Raw genomic sequence first — 21,789 nt, forward strand, 5'->3', positions numbered from 1 at the left:
CTGATAAAGCTGCTGCAATGCTGTAGCCACATCCGAGCTAATCACCGCACCGATCAGCAGCCATTGCAAACGGCTTTTCATAGAATTAAGCCCCGCCCATAGCCACCACCTCATCCTCAAATGACACCGATTAATCTGAACAGTGTGCAGTTCGACACAAACGGTGTGGATTGGAGCTTTTAAAGATCGGTTCACCTGATGACAGAGATGGAGTCTGGCAAAGAGTCCATCTGCTGTGCAAGGTTAACTTAGTAAAGAACTGTCTCAAACATACAGCAACAAACTGTTTAGTTGAGCTTCATGCCTCATGTTATTGCAATGTAGCACTCGGACTACTAGTGTTGCATTTGTGAATCCCTGTTTTTCTGTTTGTGATTATTGTTCAAGTGTGAGTTTGTGTCCAACAAAGACAAGCCATCTTTACTTGATACCAGCTGGTGGCTTTAATGCAACTTTACACAAACATAGAACCTCTTTATAACAAACAACACGGAGATCATTAGAAATTCACTCAGCATCTTTGGTCCATCATAACGTCAGTGACTGTCCCTGAAACCCATGACCTCAACTCAAACATGAATAAAAAAAATCAGGAAACTGATAAATTATCATTACATACAACTGAAACAAGGAAAAAGTGAAAAAATGATCCAAAGATTCTGAATTATGAGTGTTTTTTTTAAACTAATAAATCTAAATTAACCATTTGCTGTCTTTTTGTCCAATCCATTCCGTTGAATGTGATCACTTTTAGTTTGTGTAGGATTATTTTCATAGTATAGAGAACATTTACAACTTCAAAGACTAATAATCACTTTTCCGATAAACTAAATCAGTTGAAAAATTAAAATAAGGTCCTCACGGCATAAAGTCTATATATTCATATATATTTATGATTTTACAATTCATATCTTAGAAAATACAGCGCTACTGTGACTAAGAACAATCTCCACTTGAATATACAACCTGATAACTGTTCAATAGACTTTAAGTTAGACTTACAGTTTTTGTCTATACGATATAGTTCACACTATCTATCTGCATACTGACCACTTCATGAGTTAAACCTATTTAACTGCTTGTTAATGCAGATAGCTAAGCAGCCAATCACATTGCAGCAACCAATACAGTAGTAGTTAGTAAATAGCAGTTAAACAGTTGTACTTCATGAAGGGTCCAGTGAGTGTAAATATATGTTTGTAAAAGGTGATACATTCATTCTTTCGTTGTGTGTTGAATCTTTGCTGTGGTGCACTGAGAGATAGTTTTAAGTATATTGTGGAATTATTGCAAGTTTATTCAGATTAATTTTTTTATAGATAATTTTTGTGCTGCTTTTACTGTGCAGGAAATTCAATGAATATGGTTTGATAGTTATATATAATAAAGCAAATATGCACAATAATATATCCTCCATACAAATTTTAAAAAAGACTTTAAAAATAAATTTTGCTAGCAACATTGAGGAAAGGCAATATTTAGCAGAAAAGACTGATAACCTGAATAGACAAGCATATTAGGGACACTAAAAATAAAAAAATCAAGATGAGCAGTTAATTTTTAATTTTTGGGAAGAAAACTTGAATTTTCTGAGTTTAATAAGTTCTAAAGTAAGCTGTGAACTAACAAGAAACCAAACCCAGAATTTTTGAGTTTACAAAGATGAAAAATTTACAAGAAAATATTGAAATTTTCGTGCTTACAAGGTTAGAAATTTTAACTTCATAAATTCTAAAATTTCATGTTTTTTAAAGTGTTAAACTTACCACATTATAATATGTGGTAAGTTATTATATAGATCAGAAGCTGTCAGTGTTATTTTTCTGAATAGCTGCAGCGTACAGCAAAGTCTCTTGTAAGTCCTGATATTAATGATAATGTTTTGATTCTAGGGTAAAATTACAAGTATTTCATTTGCATGTTTTTCTTGTTAATTTACACATTTTTAAACCCATAAAGGTTAGTTTGTTTTGTCACAAATTCATGACTTTTAAAAACAGATTTTTTTGTGTGTGAATGACTTCACCCTAAAATTTGTAGTTTTTTTAAATCAGAAATTTAGAGCTTGATAAAATGGAAAAAAAATCTTGTATTTTATAATGTTTTTAACCACCTTAATTATATTTTTCCTTGTAAAGCATCCTTGGGTTTCTTGAAAAGTTTATGTTTTGGAACCGGGTCTTCCTTGTTAGTGTTGCTTCTCTCTCACTGACTAATCAAAATCAAGTGGGGGCGGGTCTATCAAAAGTAATTGCAGGGGAATCATAAATCTGACTGGTCTTTTTGAGGGTGTTCCCAGCTCTCACTGCTAATGGGAGGAGATAATTCCTTCTGTTGGTTTTCATTTAAAGAAAATAGTGAGCATTCATGACTGAGCATAAATAGACGCTGGTAATAAATGTTGTGAAGGCCTGCCATTAAAACTGCAGTTACGGACACAGACCTTTAAACTGAAACTTTACTTTATCAGATCAAAAAGAAAAATGTAACTCAAGAAAAAAGTAAAGAAAAAACTCTCCTTTATCCCAAATGCAACAATTTATACAACATAGACGTGTTTTACACTTTAAAAAATTTTTGTGAATAAATACAATCTGCTCCTATAGCAAGAGTTTCCACTGAAAAATACATTCAGAGTTCAATCTTTAAAACCCCACAGGAAACGTGAAGCTCCATAAAACCTGCAGACAACATTCAGAGAACTATTTTAGAGAAGAGATGAATGTTTGTAGAGATCACACAGGTGTTAAACTGCAGCGTAGCCTGTTAGAATAACCTTATATTTACATTTACATAAGAGACAAGTTATAAAGTTTATACCATAACATCCACACACCTCACTGACTCACAGAACAAACAGTTTTCCAATATGCAAATATAACCAGGCAGAGAATAACAGAAATCTATAATGTAACTAAACTAGCACTCTTTGATACAGTCTACCACACACATCATGTACAGTCCCCATGGCTTAACATGAGCTATATACTGTAAACATTGCAGTACAGATATTTAGTGTATCATTTGTTTAAATGGTGAGCTTTACTTAAACATACAACAGAGGAGAAGAGGAGCGATGAAGCAGATGTACAGCCACAAAGCAAAGTAACCCCAGATGGAGGATTCCTCCCACATATCAGGACGGTTTGGTCGTGTATGTACAGATCAGTTCGGGGGAAGCTCACTGGTCTGCTGCAGGATTGAAAGGTGAAGTATTGCAGAGAAGCAGCAGGGCTACAGCAGGCTGTCCAGGCTCTTCTCAACGATCTCTTTCTCATTAGTGCCTCCAGACGGGTTGTATTTGTCCTGGTACTCCTGCAGGATGGTGACCACGTCGTGGTGGCCAAACTGCACGGCTTCTTCCATCGGCGTGTTTCCCCATCTGTACAAAAAACCCCACACTGTTTTGTCAAATACTGTCATGAGAAAGTCAGGGTAACTGCAGCCAGAAAAGGGATATCATCGCTACAAATATATTCCGAATAATATATTACCCCAAAACCAAAACAACAAAATTAGTTGGTCAATAATACCTCACACAATCGCTGTTCTTTGCAAAAATATATGACTATTTTTATACACAGATAAACAAGGAGAAAATCATTCTCTGCTCTTTTTACACTATCTACTGCCCTGCCGTCTCTGAATAAAGACAAAATGCCCCAAAAATAAATCCTAAAAAAAGAAAAAGCTTGATTTTCGAGGTGACTCTATTGTTGCAGCAGGGATGACAAGACATGTCTGGCTTTGAAAACTGTTGGAAATATGGGAGATCATGTCAGAATTTATTCTATAAATATGTACAACATTGATAGGAGTATTCATGTTTTAATCAGTGTGGACAATTCAGTATAAAAACTCCAAATATTGCACCTTTAAATCAATCTGGACTCACCTGTCTTTGGGTACAGGATTCACCTTACAGGCTTCCAGGAGGAAGCGAACCACCTCAGTGTGTCCTGAAAGCACATTTAAAAAAACAAAACATAAATGACTTGTACAGTGAAGATGGTTCATACATGAAAATTAAAGCATGAAAAAGATGAAAGGATAATAAAGACAATATAGTTCTTTAAAAAATTAAAAATGCAGTGTTTTCCCACTTTCATTTCCTAATTTTACCCCATGACTGCAGACACAATGCATAAAAACAAGAGGATTTACAAGAGTCATTTATTTATTGATGGCTGCAGAGCCTTATCCCTTCCTGAGGAGGCTTTGAATCAGAACACTCTCAAAACTAAGTTAAAAGTAACTTATTTTATAAGTAGGTATTCTTGATCTGTATATCCTTTAGTGATAACATTGTACCAAAAGCTTTTGTTACATGACAGTGAAAAGACCCATAGTGCACCCTAATCCTGTTGGGGTTAAGTTCTTGGTGTCATGTAAACCCATGCAGGCTCAGCATATGATTGTATGTATGCCACAATAATTAAATCAAGAAATTTTAAATATAAAGATAAAGGAGTTGATGTTAGGTTGTGTGTTACCTTCAGCTGATGCCACATGTAGGGCCGTCCTTGAGTCGTAGTCTCTCTGCTCCATGTCGACTGATGACAGAGCAAACCTGCAGACACAGAATTAAAAGTTTTCTCAATTCCTGCTTTCTTTACAAACAGTACACAAAGATCAGCCATTACAAAAGTGTTAGGTAAGGTAGAGTAGGAACCTAAATGACTGCATCACTGAGCAGTGTTTTCTAAAAACATTCCAAGTAAAAGCTGGACCTTTTACTATGGATTTGTAGTGAGCCGTTACAGCATAGAAATTGTTTCAGATCATCCCCAAACAGAATTTCCCTTTTCCTAAATGCTCCTTGTGGAGCTCTATAGGTTTGTAAGTTTTATGGAGCTGTTTATTTATTTGGTTTGTATCTTGCAGGTTCAAGAAGAGACACCCATAGACGTTATAATTCTTCTGACCTACAGAGAGCAGTGATGCTTCAAGAAACATATTTCTTAAACATATCTAGCGATGAGTAACACTGAAAACTTGCAAACATGAATATGTAAGTATGCTGGTTGAAACGGTTTCATTACTTATACAGAAAGTTAAAGTAATTTCAGAGATACTTCAAATCTATATTCTTTCTAACAGCCTGCAAGGAGAGACTCTGGGGTTAGTCTGACTGAAAATGATCCTGATTATGACTCAGTAAACATTTTCCTGATAAGTTAACAGTATAAAATACTAGTTTAATTCCTCTCCAATACAGCATGTGCTTATTATGCAAATTATGCTTCTATCTGAGGAGAAGAAAAAATATGAAGACAAGAATTTGCCACAAAAACTTTAGAGGAAATAAAGTACAAACACATAAGCTATCATTAAAAAGAATATACCCTCCTGTCTTTTAAGCTTCACAATGTAAAGAATGAAATGGAAGCACCTGAAATAAATCTGACTTATTCTTAGGAAGATATCTGTTAGTGAATGTAAAGTAGAGACGTGAGTGTGGGTCGCTCACCTCCTCAGAGCAGACACGTCTCCTGTGTAGGCAGCAAACAGCAGGTTGATCACAGACTTAACCTGCAGATACACACACACAGAAAGAGAGAACATTTGCAGAAGGACTGCAGATTTCTCTTGTCACTCTGAAGCAGCATTGAAAGGAATTCAGTTTTAGTTTTTAATATTCTTACATGAATATTTCAGGAAGAGGCTGGTGGGGTTGGGAAACAAAAAAGTGGTAAGACCAAGAAAAAAACCCAAAGCCGACATGTGTTAGTCATTGTCTTTATAGTTTTGGACATCTCTATCCAGTCTGTGAAACAGTCCCAAACACATTTCGCCTGAAGACAGTTTTACTTTTAAAAGAGACAAAATTCCCTAAAACAACAGGAAAGCTATATTTGGTAACTCAAACAAACAGTAGCAGTATCATTTAAAGCAAAATGATGTTCAAAATACACAAGCAGTGGAGTTGGAGGAAAATTTGAATTTCTCACAGATGGGCAGGGATGTACATCTGAGTTTGTCAGGGTGATGGAATTGGTCATTAATGGGCTGACAGATTTAGCATTGCATTGCAGTAATTTACTGGACAACACTAATTTAAATAGACTATATCTATCATTTACTTTACCATTTCCAGTAAAATATATTGACAAATGCAAAGCCAATTTTGAGCATCTCCCCGGTCTGTAATTCTAAAGCTTCCTCATCTTTTGTTGTATAACAGCGGTTAGCTAATTTTGCAAAGCTGATGGACTGGACAAATTCCCTCAGGCAGATCCATCTCACAAGAGTGTTCCTGGTCAGAGATTGACCGGACTAATCAGCTTCATTGAGGAGAACAAAGTGGAAGTGAAAGCTTAGCTGAAGCGGCTACAAGCCTGTGAACAATGGCAGCCAGTGAAGAGATTAGTGGTGATGGAGCTGTAGCGGTAGTAAAACCAGAACTAGACAACATTTCTTATCAAAAGAAGAGCCAAGAACAACAATGAAGACTTTTCTTCATGAAGAAATTGCTTCTGCTGTTTTCTCAACCAGCTTTGGCAAGTTTGACTTACCAGCGGACTCCACTGATAGTGAACAAGGACGGCGATTGCCTGTCAGGCCAGCATGCCTACTGCATCCTATGCTTTTTTTTTTTTTTGCTCTGACTGGCCTGTAATGATTGTGGCAGGCCAAATTTTTGTCAAATCACCATTAGCAATTTTTTTTACAGGTTCTTCCCTTCTCAAACACTGTCTATGGAGCATTGTCCAGATGGCATTGAGGGTTTTATCCAAGACCATGGGTATGTAACAGTATTTGGTGTCTCAAGTTAGCTATAAGGAAACAGCTCTCAGATCAAAACAGCCATTGTCTTGCTGTAGAAAAGGATAACAACCAAAATAATACAAAAATATATTCTTAAGATGACATAAAAGTCCCCTAAGGACTTTATATTTTCATGAATTTACTACTCATACAAGTATCAGGAATCATGTCTCCTCCCTAGCCAATAGTTCATTTGTTTGGGACTGTTTTCAGTTTGCTAGTTACTACCCATTTGGAAACTACTATACTGCAGCAGTTAGTCCATTGTTAAAGAAATATAGACAACAACAGAGCTCTAAGGTTTAGGGGAAAATGATACAGGAAACATGAATTGTTAGCTGTTGGAATGAGTTTTTTCATGGCTTTAGAGTCACACTAAAATGTTTTAAATTTTACTGACTCGGTCATGAAACTGAATTCCCTCAGCTGACAACCACAGCACACAGAGCTACATCTACCCAATTAAAACAATCCAACACACAATGACCCAGCTCATTATCACAAACACACAGAGACCCCCTGCAACAATTCACACTTACCATCAGACAGGAATGAATCATTTCCTACAAGCAAAACTTTGAGTGGTTGAAAACAAAGAAATACTGTGAACGTAGAAACATGAGGATAGATACCGGCCTGGATCTAAATATCAGCTGGTATCGTAAAGTATAGATTTACTTACAGAAAAGTAATGTTAATGTTTTTTAAAGGAGAGATAAAAAAAGATAAAGTTGCAAAAGAAAATGAAAATTTAAGCTCTAAGAAGCACTGACAGACCTTTACATGTGCAAAAAAGCATGTATAAAAAAACAGATACACATTTAATGAGAGGGATAATCATGACTTTGGTCCCTGTAGCGAAACAAACACCCATAGAAATACTCTAGATTAAAAGATAAAAAGAGAGACTGTTTGCTTAGGTATTCACTGCTCTTTAAAATGTGAATACACAGGGATTGGCAAGTCGAAATGTTTGGTTCAGACTGCAAATTCCTGCAAAACTGGAAAAGTCTGTCCCTGACAGTGATTGATGGATGGTCCTGTTACATGACAGGGCAGGTAGGAATGAGCAGTTGGTTGTTGCATAAACAACCCAACATTTCCAAAAGGCTTTCATATTGTACTGCTTCAGTGTGTGCAAGGATAAGGCTTTAGTTTTGCGATTTATGACAGTCATTAAAGGCCGTGACACAACTTTGTGTTTCTAAGTAAAAAAAAAAAAGAAAAGGAAGAAAGGCAGACACTAAGAGATGGAGGCTACACTGAATGATAGAAAAGTTATTACAAGTCGGTGAGAGCTTGCAAACCAGTAGGCAGGAAGTCTGACACATGGTTGCAAACTGGTTTACGCTTCAGTCCAGTCAGAAGGTGATGTTATCAGTCTCACAGCTAATGGCATGCTCGTCATGTTAAAATAGTTGGGCATGGGCAAAAAATTGAGGCTGAAGTAAGGTGAAGATATGGGAAGTAAGCTGCCTGATTGCACCATCAGATGAGAAGGTGGACTGACACAATCTTGGTCCTGCTCTGGATGTCTTTGCATATTACTGAGGCATTGGATAATAATCCGTTTAAAAAATAACAAAGTCCACACCTTTAGGGCAGGGAAGGGGTGGATTTGGCCGCACAAGCACAGCCTAGGGTACCATCCAGGCTGGTAGTAGAGTTGCCACAAGCCCCTGGTTGTGCTGTGGATGTCCCAAGGCCTCGAAAACCACCAGCACTCTCCGGACATATTACCAGGAGTGAAAAGACCAAGAAAATAGAGCCAAGAAATAAGAGATGCAGTTGAACTTAATTGCTGAGCGATGCACATGTCGCTCAACGTGTCGCTACCCAGGTTGTGGCGCATCAGCCCCATGATGACTTCTTAGTGCCCTACATGCCTAAAACCTATGCCAAATTTGTCTCTTTCTCCTTCAAGCTAACTTTGTAATCCAGAACCTAGGGTGCTTTCACATTAGTGTATGATTGTTATGTACCACACCACAACTGCTCCCACTCCCTTCTCCCCCACATTACATTCACATTAGTAACATGGTTTCGAGTTCATGCGGGCAATGGAGTCCATTCTGCAATTTTACTTGCTGACTGCAACTTGCAGTCATCAGTAAGGTGAGTCATAACAAACTATTTGTCAACAAGATTCTGATGATTTCCATAGTGCATTTACAAAAGTGTGGACAAACTGCTAAAGAAGTTTTGTAGTTATAGTAATGCTATGTAGCGGCTATTGGAGCATGGTATCGCTCACATCTCCTTGTGCTGTGCCAGAGTCCACATAAACCAGTTCTCCAAGCAGTCTCAGGCCTGTTGCTTGAGTGTAGTTAATATGCAACCACACTGACCAAACAAAACAGGCTCAAATGTGCTCTAATCCACGGGCCCCTAATGTGAAAGCACCCTTACAAACCTATCTAAACTAGTATATAAATTTATCTTCTTCAGTGACATCAATGTGGTACTTTAGCTTCTTGCAATGTCTTTTTTTGGCTTTGCCACCCTCGCCCTACAAGCCAAATTACTACATATTGTCGCTTTAAATTTGGCTCCATTTGCGAAAGAAAAATCGTATAGAAATTGTGTACAAAGGGGCCTTCTGCAAACTTTTAGTTTGAAAACTCAAAGAAGGTAAAGAAGAGTTAATATGTGCAGAGAGTTGAGTTAACATTGCTTTATTTGAATTTTATACAAGGGAAACATGGGCTAAAAAAAATCCTCAAACCACTTTCACTGTCTCGTCTGCACTCCAACTATTCGTTCAGAAAAGTGAAGAAGAGGCTTCAGATGTCTCTTCGAGGCAGACAGGACAGATCAGGTGGTTTATGGAGACGTTACATACAGAATAACAATCATGTGACTAAAAAGAAGAAACAAAACAAGGAAAATAATCAACGTGACCTTGGAACTGTATGACTTCATCTAGTATGCATTTGGGCAATTTCTGGATTAAAGCATATGAGATATAACAACCCAAGCAATTAATTTCCATATTTATATTCAGAATATTTTTTTCCAGCAAATTATCTTTGCTTTAAAATTCATTATGACAGAGAAAAAACAGACCAAAACACACGAGAAACATCCAATTCCAAGATCACCAAGTTCCAATGGTAGTGATAGTTTCCATTCATAATCAACTGGAAATATTCAGAGTAAAATTCATGTTTAGACACAAATCAACATTTATAAGGACATGTGAAGATGAATTTTAAACATGATTACATGGAATCAACAACATGTTTATGAAATCATACAAAAATAAACATGCAAGATGGAGGAGAATTCACAGAGCAGGAAAAACTATGACATGACCCATGACTTTCTGCTAATTTTAATGGAAACAATAGTAACAGCATTCAAAAGCCTCTCTATTTCTGAGTGATAGTACAGAGTAAGTGCTAATTGCAAACTTCAAGTAGTACAGATCATTTACCCTCATGCAAGAAGGAGTTAAGCCTTGATTTCTGGTTCACCAAAGCAACAGAGCAGATAATGAGTCATGATGAATGTCTGCGTTAGTCTGGTCCAATCTTATTAACGTGCAGGAACTGTTTTTCATGTTTTTGTGCCCGTGAGGGAAGAATGAACTAGCAGCAGCAACGGGAAAATCTTGCACATTATCAGAAATGAAAACTAATTCACTCTATGACATGAGAGGTTAAGAGAAGAAAAACAGGATGAGGCATGAGAGAGGAGAAATGGTTTGATCCCTTCTGAAGGAAATCATAGATGCTGTATCAAGTATTCGCCTCCATTTAGAGGCATCATAATAAAAACCACAAAGAAGTGGACTTCTATCTTATCAACAGAAAAATGATAAAATACAATCCTTTCTGCTTTATGGATCTCCCACTTACCCACATTAGTAATAATAAAGTTACAATCCTTAAACTGATCTTTTATTGACAGGTTACTAGCTATAGTGTTCCTCTAGAGAACATCTCCACAAGACATATGCACATTAACGAGTACTATTGCAAAACCTGCAGCATTGCTATGTTTACAAGCCAACTGCAGAGGAGAGCAAGCAGAGACGAAAACTACTCTTATGCTGAGGCAACACTACTACTTGTCAACACTTCAATGCACGTGTGCTAAATAATCTAGCATGTAACTTCACCCGACTCCATCAGAAAGATTCTCATAGCCGTGGATATGACATCTTTTGAGTGCCTGGTTAGGAGTTTTGTTTTGCCAAATTTCACTTTTATTTGCAGCCACTGTTGTAAAAACAAAGCTTTTATAGAGGACTGCTCAATTAGCTTTTTGGTGGCAGCTATTCATAGCTTTCACTCAAGTGACTGCTCAGTGGGTGTGAGGGCAAAAAAAAAAAAAAGACAGTCGCAGCTACCACTGACCACTACATGGAACTGCAGCACCGTGCATTTTATTCTCCATCTCTTCAAAACAACCCAAGTTTTTGTCACACTGGACCCTTAAATAGTGCCTCGAACTGCATAGAAATCAGTAAAATCAGAACAGCTAGAGCTAGAATTTCATATCAGTGATCTTTACATACCAGTTTATCTACATTAGTGGAGAATCCTTCTCCTTACACTGCCACCAGGATTAAAGTCTACAGAAGTACTGCTAGTTTTGTGTTCTTGATGTGTTTGGATCAATAATGCTATTGCAGCAAGAAATTCTTCATCATTACAGCACAGGTGAGTACTTAATAGCTGATATTAGACAGTTCCTGTTACTTAATGATCAGATTATGATCACTGTCAGCTGTCACTCAATGTTCTGGGGCAGTAATGTTAGTTAAAGACAGCCATATTCTGCTTAAGCAGACATGATATTTAGCATCAGGATTAGGAGAAGTCTGTCAAGCACTTCTTTGAAAAAAAAAACAGTAGATAGTATAAAATTAACCCACTATTTGCAAGTTTTGATTCTAGTTTGATTTCTTTGCAACAGGAGATCAATGGACAGAGTCTGTAACAATTATGAAATTAAAGATGGGCAATTAATTGAAATTTTGATGGCAGTATGTCCAACTGCAATTTTCAGATTGCAGAAGATACAAAATATTAAAATTCAAAATACCAGTTTAGTACAATTTTTTGCAGCAGCCGAAGAGTTAATATGACCTGTACGTCATGACAACATTCAAGTGTCTGTTTTTTTTTTTCACTAAAGTGTTCCAAAAATACTAATTCTCTTGTTTTTGCACAACATAAATGAGGTTGTATTTGCAACATGAGTGAAAATAATAGCAATTTGATATTTAAAAATGTTGAGCCTTAGTTTAATCTAGCCCAAGGCGAGACAGTGGGAAACAACATAAGGGAAAGGAGCAACAGGGTGTAAACCTGAGCCACCCACGTACATGTGGCATCTGTGCCCCAGATGCTTCAGATTTAACAGGAGACATCACATCTCACCCAGAGTGCTTACTAAAGGGGTGCACGAGCAGAATTCTCTCATTTTCTCTTGTTTGATATATGGATATATCAATATGTGAATTTTAAAAAGTGGACAATTATTCTTGGGTTGCCCTGGTAGTGATTTGACTTGCAATAAATTTCTTCTGATACAGTTTTCCTTTTGTTTCCCAAGTATGACTTCGAAGTGCCATAATGAGTCACAAGGATTATAAAATCAAGTATTGCAGGATCAGATCATAAAAATAAGGATTATAACTTTAAAAACAGAAGCACTGTCAAGCTTAACCTCATCTCAGTTCTTTCTAAAGTCGAGTAAAACTCTTCAGCAGAGAGCAACAAGATCCATCAGGTACTGAAGGAGAACTGGGGAGATGGGTTTATTCTACAGACTAACAATAATAAAGACAGACGCTTTTGAATACTTTGTACCTCCACACAAAAACTTAAAAACAGTTAAAATGACTATTAAAATTCCATGAAATAAAAAAGAAAATAAAAGAAAAAACTTCACGACATACAGAAATAACAGGGTATTATTGGCTCAGCAGCCGCCACATGGAGCTCAAGTTAAACCCAGTGCCAAACACCACACAAAGATTAAATACCACACAGATTCACTACAGGCGCAGTAGAGGGACATCTAAGGCATCAGCTGACTTCACAGTCATGTGCAATGTGTCTACTTCCTGGAGGATATCATAAATCGGAACGTCTGAAAGTAAATAATCGACACCCTCTGCTGCTATTGAGGATTATCACTCACATCCAGACATACACCTAAAATCTATATACATCCATCTATGTACATTCAGAAGAACAGTGAAATATGTATAAAGAAAAAGTTTGGATTTCATAGAAAATTACTACAGCAGTAACACTGAGACAATACTGAATCTTACAGGTGTTTGCATACTGTTTTATCTCTGAACTAAAGGGAATCTTCATCTTCTCTTCATGGGAAAACTATTTATGACGCAGCATTACTACAGGGAATACGGTAATGAGTAAAAGCACACCACTCTGCTGCTAGAGCTGGGTATTTTCCTTTCTTTTCATAATAAAAACTTCAAAAATAAGGATTTTTTTTTTATGTTTGATTATATTAAGTCAGCCGGTATTCTAAATGTTACATGTTGTATTCACCTTATGTTCCATGGTAACACAGGGATTACTGTTGTGCTTTAACTTTCAGTAGTCATGGTGAATCTATTTTTAGCTTGTTAGCTAGCTAGTTGGTGTGCATGATTTTTAAAGGAAACTTCTCTGGGACAAACGGATACATTGGTTTAACATTGGTATCAGCCAATATTGACTCTGTTGACCGTCAGCAAATAATGGGGCATGAACAGATGTCAATAGCTGATGTGTATCTGTTGTGTGTAATCCATTTAATGCAGCCCATCTGGTTCACCTACCTGCTGAACAAAGCAGGATTTTTTTTTTATTAGTGGAAGAGGTCATCTGTTGGCCAAACTCCAGAGAAAACATTGGCACAGAAGAGGAGATGGAAAAACTTTGGTATCATTATCAATCCAAATTCTCACAATCGTTGCATCTCTAAGATTTCATTAAGCCAGCCATCAATCATATTCATTCTAAGGGCTCGATCAATAATCTGCCTGTCTGATTATCAGGGCAGAGATTAAATATTTGTCTTATAATCTGTATCTGCATTTTACTAAACCGATCACTGATAAATTTTGGTAAAAAAATTATCTGCCTTTTCCAGTGTTTGGACCACATCGTTTCACCGATGTTAAAAGCTAAAGCTGTCACATAATTGCATCTGAGAGGAGAAAGCCTGAGCAGGGCCACATAAGGTGAATAAACATGCAACTTTGAAAAAAATTTGCCATAATGAAATAAGACAATGAAAAGGGAAAAATGATACTGGCCCAGGATAATCTCACAATAGTAGATTATTCTGCTGAACTTTTTCTGAATCTAAACAAACAAATTTTGACTACATTTAGATAACGGCATTTCTTTCTTACATAATTATTTTTTGGAAGTTTAAAGGGGCTATAAGAAAAGCAAGAGAGTACTTGTATTTTTATCCAAGCCTCCCAAGTTCACTAGTCTCAAAGAAAAAAAAAAACATTATGACCCCTTTAAGTCTTCCTGAGGCAAACACCGTATTGTTTTTTTTGTGGTTCAACAACATTTAAAAAGAGTTCTGACACACTGCCAAATACTGCTTTTGTTTGTCATCATTTTCTGTCATCCCGCAGGTGGCCTAAATGCATGGTTATGACTCTCACTACACAGATCATGCAACCTTTTGGCACCTTTTCCCCCCATTTTTGATTCCTGTTATACAGGATGTTTCAGGTTAAACACCCAGCTCTACCTGCATCCTCCAAAACTCTAAACCATACACTCTATTATTTTTTTATTTTTCTATAACTTTATAGTACATTTACAAAGCTCTGGCTCTGTTGAAGCAGCTTCATTTCTACACTAAGGCATCCTATTTGAACAAGAGCATGTAAACATACTGTGATAGTTTTGGAATGAAGCCCGGTTGACCCTGCAGATAAACCTGCAGACATCCCCTGATCACAGCAGACAAGTTAGAGGTTGTATAAGGACTGGTTGGACCATACAGACCGAGAGGGGCTTTGACTGGAGGTTACAGCGATGAACACACAAACTAGACCTTCACTGACGTCATTAAGAGTACATTTACTAACCTTAACAAACATGACATTACCAGAAACACACAAACACTTCAATGCTCTCTTTTTCCATCTTAATTTAGCAGCAGCTCAGAATGACACTAGAAAAGCTTGTTTTTGGTATTTTCACCTCTCTCTTGAACGTTTACTTTAGATACACCTTTTTCCAACACCCTTTTTATCATCATAATCTCAGAAAAATCAGCCTTAACTGTGGTCTAGGCACAAATACTGTCAGAGCTGTTTCAGAACAACAGCAACGTGCAAAAATGTTTCTCAGCCTTCATTCTGCAGAAAGGTCCAACGTTCTCATGATTACAGTTAAAGTCTATGTGTTTGAAGGTATACAGAAGGCACTAATGATTCTTTACTTAAGCTCTTAATCTGACTAAACTGTGCAAGATATGGCTGCATGAAATGAAGAACTGCATTGGATTTTGAGGGATATTGTGAATGCAATAAGCTACAAGATCAGTGGGAATGACCTTTTGCATTACAAGTTAACAGGAGTCTCTTGCACTTCAGCCCCTTCACAAGTTGAGATAAGTGGTCTCAGACAACTGGAGACACTTAAAGGTTGCGTTGGAGTCAGAGTCAAAGTGTTGATGAAAACAGCGTGCATTTAAAAACATTAGTCCTTTCTTTGGACTTTACTAAATTCAAAAAAGTGACTTGTGTGCTCAAGTTTTTTCCTAAGATTTGCTGTGATAAGTCCATTGTATCATCTTTAATTTTCTGCTGCCTTGGTCTGTGCCTAACACATTTTCTTATATCTACTAAAACGGATTTTTAGGCAAGAGTATCCCTACAGCATTGCACAACTTACAAAACCCAATGCTGTAGTGTTAGGCAGTTAATTCAGCTTCAATTTCAATCACAATTTTGGCTAACAATGATCATAAAAACAAGATAATAGAAATTAAACAATCACAGCGCAGCCTTGTTTTGTTCAAATGTTTGTTGTGTGTGGTAAAAGGAATCCCTTCCCACCAAAACAACTCTCACTTTAAGTGACGAGAGCGGCGGTGCTTACTCTGGTTAGTTTATAAAGTGAGAGAGCTAAAGAAGATGGCAGAAAGGCAGCTGTTGGTTAATAACAGAGAATGTAAAAGGGAATTATGCTGGTTTTGAGAAGTTGGACCTGGAACGATGACAAATCATTTGCAAAATTTGTCACAAAGTCATGGCTGCCTCTCAAGGCAACACTACAAATGTATTAAATTATATCAAATTTATGCATTAAGGGGTATGTATGATAAAAATTATCCCAAAATCAATCAAAATGATTGTAATTTTAATTTTGGCCATTCTGTCAATCTATCCCTTGTAAGAATCCAAAGTACAGTATTAATAAATTGAAGCTTAAGTGTAGGTGACCTTTCACTTGACCATATGATTATTATGAGAATATTCCAAGTAACTGTGCAGTCCTAAATCAAAACATACAACTATGCACATCCTAAAATCTTCTGCAACTCATGTTGCATGCAAAGTGACTCCAACGAAAGGTTCTTAGTTAATCTCATAACCATAAATATCTCCCTTTCATCCATTTTCAGCATCTCAAGAAAAATCCAGTCCTTAAAAGCTGAAGCAGGTGCTTGTTTATCGCGAATGTCCTACTTTAACATTAATAAAGCGCATATAATTTACATCTCAATCTTTGTAATCGGCTCAGATAATTTCAGAAGGCTGAGAAACGTTGCACTGTCATGATACAAACTTTTACAAGTGTTTTGTTATTGGGTTGATTTCTCCTCTCAAGGTCACAGCGTAGGGTTGAAAAAACATACCTGCATTATTTAATTCCCTTCAGTAGTCAGAGTTCATTTTTTAAATGAGAAACTAGGTCATGTTTGACGTAACACTGCTGCACTCAAGGCCAGACATTCACAGCTAACTCATCCGTCAACATTATTCTCCTTTAACCCAAAACTTTTCAACAAAAACTGGCATTTTCATCCACTGCTACAGTAAATCATCCTATATGTTCACGTCACAGAAGTCTGAGGCTTCAGTGTGAGCTACAGGGAGAAATCCCCTTATAAAAGTAGTCTGAATGTACATTTAAAGACCGACTCCTTTAACTGGCTCGACTGAAGCTCCTCTTGTGCAAACACATTCATACTTTTTTTTTTTGGGCTGTTGCTTAAAATGCAAATGAATTTCATATCAACTCTTAGCCTACATTTTTAGAGGATTCTGCAGTAAGGGTAGGTGTGATGAAACATCAGCAGCACCTCTACACTAAACATCAGATCCTGCACAAACTAAGGCAACAAACAGGACGAGGCTACACGTTCATTTGGAAATCAGATGAAAATAAAAGAAAAACAAGTACTCGTCCCATTTTCATCACAAATAAAACAGAGGAAGTTTCCCAGTCCATCCAAGCCATAACACTTGCACTTCACAAGCAATAAATAATCCTCTTCATAACTTAAATATAAATATCTGAAGGTGAGGGAAGATGATGGTGCTGTTTGAGGTGGGTGGGGTGAGCAATCAGTTGAGGTGGGGGTGACTGTGGGAGTGTGGGGGTCAGGTAGGTCTCCTCTGATATTATTTCACTCGGCGACATTGTCCATCCTATAGACTACAGTGGTGGAGCTGTCCTGGTGCGACTCAGTGGGGGACACCTTTTTCCAAAGAGGGGCTTTCAGAGCTAGCTCTTGTTGGAGACTCTCGTAATCCATGGGTCCGAAGGAGTGCAGCTGTTTCAATCGACACGGATAACAAATTAGTCTCGCTCGTTTGGGGGGGGGGTGTGTGTGTGTGTGTGTGTATGAGTGTTTGTGAAGGTGTGGTGAAGTTTTGTTCAGACCATAAGCAGAGATAAGATAATTTCCCACTCGTTGATTAAGGTGTTTAAGAACTGGATTCTCTTCTAGCTGCAAAATATCATGCAAATATATATATTTAGCCAAATATTTGGTCCTCCTTCATAGATTGTAAATACTGGTCCTCTAATTGATCTGTTCTGCATATGACATCACAAAATTTGTCCCACTTGATTTGAATGCTGAAAGGAACACGTTGCTTCCTGATGCCCGTGCTAAATGAATGTTACTGTCCACAGATCCTCCATGGTGATCTCTGAAGTGGACATTTTGTTCATGGTAAGCTAAGAAAGCCTGAAATGTAAGTATTCTATGCCTGAAAATCATTTTATGAAGCATTAACCACATCATACTTGTTAGCAATTTCTCATTTGTAACAGAAGCACTAAATGGCCAAATGCTAACACTAGCCTGTGCTACTTAAGACATGAGGGTGTTAGGAGACAGTGGAAGAAGCGAAACTCCAGAGAGAACTGGATGCTGGTGGCTCAAAACTTCTAGGTAATTTGCACTCGATGGTCACGATTTTATATCGTCTGTTTTGAATATCTCATGTGGCATACTTTGAGTTTCCTTGCTAAATCGCCAACCCCTTGGTATGGTTTTAGCTAAAATGAATTTGGAAATATCAATATATCAAATAACCTCGAAAATCCAATACTCTGGTGGGGACATTTGCTGAACAATATGTTGAAAATAGAAAGGGCCTCTTTTTCTGTAGTCTGTTGAAATATTATGATATTCCACTAAAAACTGAACAATAAAGTATTCCAAGGGGACAGCTACTTAGTCAAAGCTTTTGTGCTTTAAGATCACCAGCCTGTGTATTCATAGAAAAGCCTCTTTCAATTCACAATTCACTTGTTTTTGTTTGCGACTGCCCATGAAGTGGCTTGTTGACATTTGTTTTTGGATGAGCTAATTCTATTATGTTGCTTTCAATTATTTTTGTGGCTCATAAATACACCTCAAATTTTATTATCAACTAAATGCATGTATGTTGTTTTGATTCTTATTTGGCCTTTATTTAGCTGGTTTAGTCCCAGTAAGACCAAAGCTCTCTCTTTTTAAAAGAGATCTGACAAAAAATAACTAACAAAAACACGCAAACTTATACAGTATGCATTTAATATAAATAAAATGTCCTCATCCTCCAAAACAGTTGCAAACATTCAGTGTGTAAAATCATGCTTTAGATTTTTCCAAGTAAAAGATGCAGCAAACCTGAAAGCTTTCTCTCCCACCGTTTGTTTGATTTGCATGCCCAGCATCAATTTGCATCTATATGAGGTCTACGCTGACTTTGTATGCCATCATGCGATGCAAAATAATCCCTTTGCTTTTGGTCTGAACAAACCCGTAGACTGACAAGGAGCAGATTTTCCTGTCTCTTCATATTTTTTGTGTGGGTCTCAGTGTTTTAGTCAAAATTCTGCAAAGTTTGGTTGATACTTAAATACATTATCTCACAAGCAATTCAAGTCAATCTAGGTTGCTTACTTTGTATGCTGAAGAAAAAAACAGAAGAGAGGAAACATGAAGCAATTGCACCAAGATAGAAGAGGAAAGAATTTATACAAAAACTCAGAGAGCATGTTTTTGCTGTAGATCTGTTTGTAGATGCTCAATCTGAACTCCATAACCTCAGTGTCACCCACTGTGAGGGAGGGAGGGTGGTGTGTTCAGTGTGTCTGATGAGGGAAATGGGTGTCGTTTAAGATGATTTTGTTGTAACAACATGATCTTGTGTTTCCTTACCCTCTGGTCCCCTCCTTCTCTGCGGGGGTCGTGCTTCTTGGCGAAGTGCCTCAGGTTGTCGTAGTTATGGAAGTTAAAAAGCTCCACAAGATCCTGGAACAAAGAAATAAACAGATTAATACATCTGAAAGTAAATTGATGCATTTACCATCTACTATTCAGTTTGGTTCTATGACTTAATGTCAGAAAGACAGTGATTCTTTTCATAACACATTAATGTGAAAGGTACGTTTCTGTTTCCTCTCAAGAGTTCTGCAGAGGTTCACTCAACCCGCCATCTGAACACCATCTCCAAGTCTAGCCTATAGGTAATGATTAATCAAGCATAACTGACTTATCAATCAGGCTCAGTCTGTCTGACTTTTAGCCAAGCTGAACGAGCACCTCAAGGACACTCTTGCACAATGCCTGATAGTTAACCTTGTTTCCATAAGGCTTTTCTCTGTGTACAATGTTTGTGTTTCCGTTAGAAATGTCAAACATCAGAAAACAGGCGACAATTCTGAGGGTCAGTGTTAGCGTTAGTGTTAGTGTTACCTTTTAAAATTTAAAATGCACTTACACCTGAAAAGCCAGTTAGGTTGCTTTACAGATCCATTGCACGGGATATGTCTCACATCCATCTGGGAAGCATATGACATACTGCATACACAACTCCAGAGTGAACGTACCAAGGTAGCCTGTTGCTAATGCTCACTATTACAGGAGCCAGTAGGTAAATCAAACTCATGCAGGTCAGGAGAGGAGCAAAACCACCTTTTCACAGAGATAAGCTATGTGTTTCTTTGCCCTTTTTTCTTTTTTTTTTTTTAATAAAGAAATGTGGTCCAGGTCTGATCAAACTGATCATATACTCTAGCTACACCTGAGCTCATTGCTACACTGGCAGAAGTCATTACTACCAGCATGCAGTAAAACTAAAACTAAAATAATTAATACTCTAATTAGGGTGGTTTCATATTAGGGACCCAGGCCCATATCTGATTATATTACATTACATTTGACGCCAAAGTTTGGTCTGTATGCCCACTTGAGGAGGAGGAAATTATTCCTCACAGTGAATTAACTGACACTGTACATTTCCACCTTGAGTTCTCTTTGTAACCATCCATCTATACTGGGATGTCTGAAATGATAATATTTACATTTGTGATGTAATTCCCAGCATGCATGCAGTTTTCAGTGGCACTGTTCCCGCAGCTTACATACCGTGCAGAACTGTATCCCTCTCACTGAGTTGCCCAGCTTGTCGAGTGGAGGCGACCAGCACATAATACCCATCACGTTGGGTACAACCAGCAGGATCCCTCCTGATACTCCAGACTTGGCTGGCAGACCGACCTACAACAGAGACAACAGACGGGTTACATAACACAGGATCAGCTGAGTGTATCTGCAGTAACAGCATGGCAACAGCACCATGCCGAAAATGAAAATTCAGCAAAGACACAGCTTCAATAATTCATCAGTGAGAGAAAGTCTTCACTCTGTCTCGTGACATTGCACAGAAAGATCTCTGTGAAGTGTAGGAGTGGAAGATCTTCCTCTATAAACGAGCATCCTTCTGTTATCAAACAATAAGGCTTTCTACCACTTTTATTTTACACCAAATTCAAAGGTTAGTAGCTTACAATAACACCACACATTACATGAAGGCTTGATATGTTAAAAACTATCAGTGAAAAGTAGACTGTCAATTTGGTTCTATTTACAGTGTATCAAATGTGGGTTATCATGAGAAATTAGACTGTAGAAGACACTTTCACACATGGCTCATTCTCTCTGCATTCATCAGGATGTGTCTCCCTAAAATGTATTAATTTATCACAACAAACACCTCTGCTCTGACAAAATGATGCAACACCATTCAAAGGCCAAGGATTAGGTCTCTTAACACTAGCATACATAATGTATAGATTGCATTAAACTTGTTTTCAAAATAGGGATTAACCACTTTATTTCTTTATTTCTTCCCTCTGTTTTAGTCTTCAGAGGAAACTTTGCAGGGTCCAAAATTATGCAAATCTACAGGCCAAGCATGTTTTTTAAGGGTATTATGCAGAAAATCCAATATCACTTTTAATACTTTTCAAGACCTTTTAAGACCCTCTGCATGCATTTTAAGACTAATAGAATCTTTAATTTCTAACTAGTTAAAAACACAGTTACAGTTCTGTTTTGTGGTAATAGAAAGACAAAAACATGACAAAAATACAATAAAATGCTGGTAGTATTTTACTGAAATGTGAAGCATTTTGAGATTGGACAATGAGAAAAAAAACAAGAACCATGGAGCATAAAAAGATTAGAGGGCTTGTCTGTTTTCCCTCGTGCCTGGCTCTAGGCCAAAAA

At 37.3% G+C, this 21,789-nt stretch overlaps 1 protein-coding gene across 2 annotated transcripts in view; it reads right to left on the bottom strand.

Moving 5' to 3' along the window:
* Window positions 1-2,519: 2,519 nt before the first annotated feature.
* LOC121522340 (glutaminase kidney isoform, mitochondrial-like) overlaps window positions 2,520-21,789 on the bottom strand; it is a 59,598-nt gene continuing 40,328 nt past the window's right edge. Inside the window, exons 13-18 of one of the 2 annotated variants that reach the window (XM_041806573.1) lie at window positions 20,647-20,778; window positions 19,438-19,530; window positions 5,471-5,532; window positions 4,494-4,570; window positions 3,896-3,959; window positions 2,520-3,382 (exon numbers count right to left, since the gene is read on the bottom strand). In XM_041806573.1, coding sequence (XP_041662507.1) covers window positions 3,235-3,382; window positions 3,896-3,959; window positions 4,494-4,570; window positions 5,471-5,532; window positions 19,438-19,530; window positions 20,647-20,778 — 576 coding nt within the window. In that variant the 3' untranslated portion in view covers window positions 2,520-3,234. Of the gene's footprint in view, window positions 3,383-3,895; window positions 3,960-4,493; window positions 4,571-5,470; window positions 5,533-9,427; window positions 17,554-19,437; window positions 19,531-20,646; window positions 20,779-21,789 lie in introns of those variants that run through there. The other variant, XM_041806574.1, reaches the window with a different exon arrangement.

Source organism: Cheilinus undulatus, linkage group 15 (genome assembly GCF_018320785.1).
Source record: "Cheilinus undulatus linkage group 15, ASM1832078v1, whole genome shotgun sequence".
Classification (NCBI taxonomy): Eukaryota; Metazoa; Chordata; class Actinopteri; order Labriformes; family Labridae; genus Cheilinus; species Cheilinus undulatus.